Below are 7,380 nucleotides of genomic sequence, written 5' to 3'. Positions count from 1 at the left end.
CTCCAATGGTTTAGAGACCAAGATGGCAAGAAAGGGGACCACAGAGCAGGTGTGGTTCTGGGGGGCACTGGAACAAGCTCAAAGACTGAGAGAAGGGGATGCAAGGAGAGGCTGTGACCAAAAAAGGGCTTTAATTAAGGCAGGTTTGATGATCCCCTCCAGGTCCTTACTCTGAACAGGGCAAAAAGCAGCTAGATGAAACTGAAAGATCAGTGACAAGTTAGGAACACTGTAGTTTTATCCCTGACTACCAGTGAAAGCAGGGAGGTCAGGGAGGACGTCTGGAGACAACTTCTTTTTAACTTTATTTTTTTTTTCCCCTGGGAGAATTTCAAAGAATAAAAAAATCTGTAGGAGAGTGGATCTTCTGAAGAAAAAAAATAAAAGAGAGAAGCACCTATTGCTAAGGACAGTAGAAGCTACTTGGCTGAACAAATATGCACTTTCTGGAATCTAATATAATGTCTCTAAGGTTCAGGACTGTGGAGTGGCCTGAATGGTCCTCTGTATGTCAGGAGCACCCTGTGCTGACCCTCAGGGCTGGCTCTGTCACCCTTCTGGGGTGCTCTTCTGGTCCTTACACCCTCTTCATTCCTTTCCCCATGAGGCAGGCAAACACTGTCATGACCATTTTGGGGTTCACTTCGACCAGGTCTTCCGGAAGGGCATAAACTCTTGCTCCAATTTTGCGGGCCATAGAGATGGCATACCTGTAAGGGAGAACAGATGCAGCTCCTGAGCAGCTGTGGGTGAGGAGGTCCCTGTGGGAGTATAGGCACAGGATCTGCAGTCAGGGCAGAGCCCGGTCGTGGCATCTGCCCACACGTGCAGACAAAGCTTGGTTCAATAGGCTCCCACAAAAGCCTCAGCCCTGCTCCCCAGTCACATGATGATGACTGTGAAACATATGTTTTGCCCTTGAAGGCTTTCCCAGCTTCTACCTTATTAATGTACATATGCATATGCCTATGTGTTCATGTGTCTAGAGGTCAGAGGTCAACACCGAGTGTCTTTATTGTTTGAGACGGGGTCTTTCACTGAACCTCAGTGAGCTCACTGATTTGGCTGGGCTGGCTGGTCAGCAAGCCCAACAAAAATCCAACCCAAACCAAAACCACTGACACAATCTTGTCTCAAAAACATAACCATTCTTAGCCTTTTGTGGACTTTTCTTTCATTTCATGGTGTGTGTGTGTGTGTGTGTGTGTGTGTGTGTATGTGTGTGTAAACCAGAGGACAATTTTAGCTGTTGTTTGGTAGACTCAATCCATGTTATTTTACATTATTTTATTATTTATTTTCGTTTTCTGGATAGTGTCTCTCACGGCCCTGGAACTCACCATGTTGACTAGAGTGATCAGCCAATGAGCTCCACAGACCCGTCTGTCTTTGCCTACCTGGCAGGCAAATTAGGGCCCAGGCCATCATGTCCATATCTGCCTGTAAGGCAGACACACTCCCCAACTCTTTAAACTCTTCTCTATAAAAAGAGGTTAATTTGTTTTTGTTTTGTTTTTTAATGCTAGCAGTCAACCCAGGACTTCCTGCATACTAAGGCATGTTCTACTGCTGACTCTGTCCCCAGCCCTGAGCAATTTTTAAAGAGCTTTGGGTCTTACGTTTGAAGGGCAATGCACAGGAACCTGGTCTCTGAAATCAGACTCTGGCTTTCATCTGTGCAGCTTGAAAATTGTGTGACCTCAGCAAGTCCCTTAAACTGAACCACACAGTGCCTACGCCTGGTTTCAAGCCTTTGTGCGGTTTTTGTTGTTGTTGTTATTGTTTTGTTTTCTTTCTGTTTTCATGGTGTTCTTCTATCTAGAATTTCCTCCATCTGTTTCCTGTCGGCATACTTGTCCTTGCCGAGGAGCTCAGCTTAGAAGTCATTTGCTTTAAAGAGCTAGAGCTCCTTCCTGCCGCCTCCCTGACCTTGCACTTCTCGTTACATACCCCGTCACAATCTATATAACCACAGGTTAGCTCTAACCTCTCTCCAGTAGACTGTACGGAGCATCATTGTTTGGGAAATGCAGGTCCCCATTTCCAAAGACGACCACAGAGAAAAGGGCACTGCTGGGATTTTTAAAGCAGGGGCACTGTGAATTCTAAATCTGTTAGGGACTCGTTTATGTCCCTTTCCCAAGAAAGATATAGGGAAGTCTTGAATCCCATAATCTCCAGCTGTGACTTTGTTTGGAAATACAGTTGCTGTAGATGTCACAAGATAAGATCATGCTGCAATGAGTCTAATATGGCCTGTGTCCTCATAAGGGAGAAGACACAGATGGGAAGGCACACACACACACACACACACACACACACACACACACACACACACATGGGGGGGGGGGGACAGAGATTAGGATGGTGCTTTACAAGCCAATGGATTCAAGGGTTGGCTGGCTCTTGTACAAGTCAGGAGAGAGCATGGCAGAGTCTGCTGCAGAGCTCTTTGGGTCAGCCAGCTCTGATGTCAGCTTGATTTCTAGTTTCTGTGATTATGAAGGAATACATTTCTGTTGTTTTAAACCACCCAGTTAGGGTGGTACTTTATCATGGCATCCCTAGGGAGTTAACATACATTCATCTAAGAAAGGTACCTCTGTAGAGCAACAGTTGGTGCACTTTCTATAAGAGGCCAGCCAGTGCCATTTTCTCGGCCTTTTAGCTAAGATCAAGTGATGCCCAGATAGTAACTACCTTAGGGTCTGCAGGTTCTGCTGCAGCTTCTACACTGCTGTTAGAGTAGAGATGCTCCTATGTAAATGAATGGACTTGTGATTCAATAAATCCTTATTTAAAGATGCATACAATGGGCCAGATTCGGAGACTGCAGCCCTCTGGCTCCTATCATAGAAGGTTCATTTGGCAGGACAGATAAAGTACAGTGACTCTGCCTAGGACATTCCCGACACTGAACTCCATCCTGCCTACTTTCCACACCAAACTTTAGGGTTGGTTTTTTTTGGGTTTTGTTTTTCAAGACAGGGTTTCTCTGTATAGTTCTGGTGCCTGTCCTGGATCTTGCTCTGTAGCCCAGACTGGCCTCGAACTCACAGAAATCTGTCTGGCTCTGCCTCCCCAGCGCTGAGATTAAAGGTGTGCACCACCGCCGCTCAGCCAAACTTTAGTTTTAAAATCTACAGATTAGGATTAAGAGGCCAGATTTCTAACTGTAGCCTTGCTTATGAGAATCATCTAGGTTTTGTTTTGCTCCATTCTAACACAGGCAATCTTAAATTGCTACCGTACCACACCTAAATTGATGATGAGACCTCAATAAATCGTGAGAGGAAAAATCCAGAAGAGTAGAGACAAAGTATTTGCAGAAAGCACCAGCATCAGCTTCCACGGCCACTGTTGGCAGCTGTGTCCCCCTCTCCCATCCCCAAGTTTAGGTACATACTTTGCATTGTTGAGTTTCTCTTCATCATCCAGGTTTTCTGTCTTTAGAAGGTCATAGTTTATGGAACCTGGTTGAATGGCGTCAATGAGATCCAGAACTGGGAGGCTGGTACTAATCTTTGGATCCTAAGTGGAGAGAAAGGGAAGGCTTGTCAGCGTGTCCTAGAGTTACTTCTGTCTGCTTCAAGGGAAGTGGGTAGGCCTTTTTTCTTTAATATAGAATAGACACAGAAAGAAGAGACTAAAGATGTTGGTCAGGAAAACCCTGCTTATGTAAGAGGGGCATCCTAGAGTGAGTGGCAGAAGGCAGGTGAGGATACAGGAGAACTTGGGGACAGCAGATGTTCTTTCTCTGAGGATCATGGAAAACTCAAGGTTTCCATGGAGACAGCAACAGCAACAGTGTGATTAAACACAGGAACAGTAACTAACACTTCCCTTGTCACCACAAGCCTCAGGCATAGGCATCTATTCTTTTGTCTTCCTTTTTTTTTAAAAGCTGAAACTTTTGAAGCTCATTTTGTAATTGACACAGAGCAGTGTATGTATTCATCAGGTTCTGAAGTAGATAGACGTTGTGGGGTGGCTACACCCAGCTAACAAATGTATAGTCTTACAGAGTGGTCATTCTTGTGTTGGGTGTTTAATATTCACATTTAATCTTATTAATTTGTTCAGTGATAGTATCTGAACTGAGAACCTCACACATGTCAGTACTACTGACTAGACCTTCAGTTTCCACAGTTACCCTTCATTTACAGAGAGGAAATTCTGGGGTTAAGTGAGTTGCTAGGAACTGGTAGAGCTGGGGTTTGAATCTAAACTTCTGACTTAGCATCCTGGACATTTGTAAATGATTAGATATTTGCATCTGTGCTGAGAATGCTCCTCAGATGTGGATGCACAGAGCTCTGCCTGTGTGCTTCCTTTAGTCATGTCCTGGGCAGGAGTGTGCCTATGTTACCGTCTAAGCATGTAGAGTCTGAGCAGTGCATGCTTGGGAGGTGTGAGTCAATAAATTCTAAGGCTCGTAAGAGATACCAGTTCTCCTGCTCAATTTTCCTATAAAGGTAAAACAATCATTTGTAATAAGAGAATGTGTCTTTTCTAAATATTTCCTTTTGGTTGATAAAAGAACCACTGCAGCTAAAAACAAAGATGGATTCACACTCTCATTTTGTCCACTAGCGACCACTAGAGTCCATTAGCATCCATCACTACCTCCGCAGGATGTTTTGGTGACAAAGCATCACTCAAGCAAAATGGAGAAGCAAGCCCCACCTTCCTCCCTACATTCTGCCCTGGGTGTGGAGTTGACAACAGGTGAAGGATGGTAGGCATCTTGTAGACGACAAGGGAATGGGTTTATTTCCAAAGTGTTGAATCAAGAATGAGCTATATACATTGTTTTAGCATCTCATTGAAAAGGGACTGGGCTAATCTGACGTTGCCTTTCCTATCACCACGTGGCCCCTTTTAATCAGTGCTGCCATGACTTAGGGAGAAGAAAGACAGAGAAAATTAGACCAGAATGACTTGTGGAATAAGAGAATCATCAAGCACTCCAAAGAGTGAGTGTCAGCATGGCTTATTGGTCCTTGTCCCCACAAGGACACCCAGGACATCACTATGGCATTTAGTGCCTGGGGCTGCAGCTGCTTTCCAAGGAGAAGCACCTGTATCTGGCCAGTTCATCACTGTGGTTAAGTGCCCCATGCCTGTGCTGCTGCAGGGAAAGGCTTTCCCCTCACTTAGAGAACAGCACCTGCTGTGGCCCCCAAAGTTTCCCAGGCTTTAGTTTTCTTACCTATGAAATAAGGAAAGCAGTGAAGACAAACTCAGAGACATGAGCCCCTGGGACTAGAATGCAGCAGTAGCTGAGATGCCTTTGACTCTTCCCCACTGCCCTTCCGAATCTCTCTCAGGGAAGATCTACTCACTGCAGTCACCAGCCTCCATGCCTATCTTAGCAACCCAGGCAGAGTGGGAGGCTTGAAGTGGGGTGGAGCTCATCCAGGATGAGCTCACAGCAGATGGAGCTCTTGCCCTACCTGACTCTGCCTTTGCCCTTCTGGGCCAGAAGAGACTCTGATTTCCCTTCTCCTTCCTGCAGGATGTGAGGGCGTCCCTCCCCACAAACCCTGGCCTTTAAATTAGAACACTGAAGTTACGATGTACAGACATTATTGCAAAATGGATTAAGTGACCTGGTCCTTGAGAAAGACTCTCGCTAACAGACCGGCAAGTTAATAAATCTCATAATATATAATGATATTACTAATAAAAATAGGATTAGGATGAAGTACGTATTTCCCCCCAAAATAGCACACAAGATATCTCTTGGCATTTTGCACTTGACCATTACAATGTAAAAAACTCTGAACTGGGGAAAAGTGTGCACATTTTAAAAAATGTATTACTTTACTGTGTTTTATACCACTTCAAAAGAACAGAGCTTAAAATGGGGGTGCTTTAAAAACAGGTTTTTAAAACTAACTGCTAAAGGAAATGTGATGAGCAATTTGTCAGTGAAACAGCCATGAACATTAAAACAAAAACGGATCATTTAAGAAAAACCAAAGAGATCATCAAGTCTCTAGCACTGAAGGTCACTTAACAGGTAATGAGAACATGAGGGAGAACAGAGGCTGAAAACTTTACCTTGAAGCTAGAGATGGATGAGCTTTTCTGTGCCTCCTTCAACGTGTCATTCACCCAGTTGACAATAATGTCATCATTGACCTTCTCTCCACCACCAATATCTTCCAGTATATTTAGTGTGTACCTGCATGAAATCAAGAGTGACTTTTGCAGAAAAGTAGCTAAGACAGTCTTCTCTTTCTGGAAGGGAGCCTGAACACTATTACACCAGAGAGAGAAGAGAGTGTTTAATAACACTAGTCCCTATTGCTCATCTCGTGTTCACTGTTGCTGTATTCTCAACAGCGAGGGAATGGAAACAGCCCAGAAGTTCTTCCGCTAATGAAAATGTGTTGCACTTAGACAGTGGAATGCTATATGGCTGTTAAGAAAAACGAATTATGAAATTCCAAGGTAAATGGAAACAATCATTGTGAGTGAGGTAACCCAGGCCAAGAAAGATGAATATCTATTTTCTCTCATTTGTGGATACCAGCCTTGAATCTTCAGATAATGTGTATTCCATTTGGAACACCCACAGAGGTCAGGGAATTAGTAATGGGCTGCCAGGGATGATTTCACGTGAAGGGAGCTAGGACACAGTGCTATCAAGGGTTAAGGAGGGAAGGATGGTACAGGAAAGGTTAATGGGAAGGATGATGGGAGGTCAGAATGGAGGGAATACGGGGAAGAATAATCAAAGCTAAAGACCTTTGACAACAAGTCCCATGGAAACCTATGACAGCAGAAGCTTCATAAAACACACAGAGACACATATGCATGAAGAGTTTAAATGGAATTACCTAGACTAACTCAACACATAAGCATACAGTTTTTGTAGTGAACTACAGGGCAAGTGCTTCCTTGCACCTGCTTCCATTGCTCTGGGAAAGAAGGGCAAGCAGGAGAGTAGAGATGTGTGAGAAGGAGAACAGAGCACAGGGCTCCTCTAACCTGCAATGTTGTTCTTAAAGGGAGCTCACAAATGAAGGAACAAAGGCCAGTAAGATTGCTCAGTAGGTAAAAGTGATTGCCACACAGCCAGAGAATGAGATTAGTTCTCCAGAATTCACGTAGAGGAGGAAGGAGAGAACAGATCCATAGAGTTGTCCTCTGTCCTCTATACTGAAGCTGTAGCATGCCCACCTACACCAACACCCACAAACACACTGCTCACACCCACACTGCCTCCCCAAATGTAATAAATAACATTTTTGAAATTAAAAGTTAACATCTTTAAATTTAAGTGTTGGGAAAGTTCCAGCAGCGATCAGACTAAAGGGGGAATATTAGTAAGCCATTGGGACTATAGTAACAAAGATGACCTCAGCTTGA

At 44.2% G+C, this 7,380-nt stretch overlaps 1 protein-coding gene across 3 annotated transcripts in view; it reads right to left on the bottom strand.

Annotated features, from left to right (window-relative positions):
* Positions 1–343: 343 nt before the first annotated feature.
* The window catches only part of Lcp1 (lymphocyte cytosolic protein 1), a 98,571-nt gene continuing 91,534 nt past the window's right edge, over positions 344–7,380 (bottom strand). For all 3 annotated transcript variants that reach the window (XM_036199961.1, XM_036199963.1, XM_036199962.1), the window contains 3 exons: positions 6,067–6,190; positions 3,407–3,531; positions 344–710 (listed from right to left, as the gene is read on the bottom strand). In XM_036199961.1, the coding sequence (XP_036055854.1) occupies positions 578–710; positions 3,407–3,531; positions 6,067–6,190 (382 nt within the window). In that variant the 3' untranslated portion in view covers positions 344–577. The remainder of the gene's footprint in view (positions 711–3,406; positions 3,532–6,066; positions 6,191–7,380) is intronic.

Source organism: Onychomys torridus, chromosome 9 (assembly GCF_903995425.1).
Source record: "Onychomys torridus chromosome 9, mOncTor1.1, whole genome shotgun sequence".
Taxonomy (NCBI): domain Eukaryota; kingdom Metazoa; phylum Chordata; class Mammalia; order Rodentia; family Cricetidae; genus Onychomys; species Onychomys torridus.
This window is presented reverse-complemented; position numbering and strand designations above follow the sequence as displayed.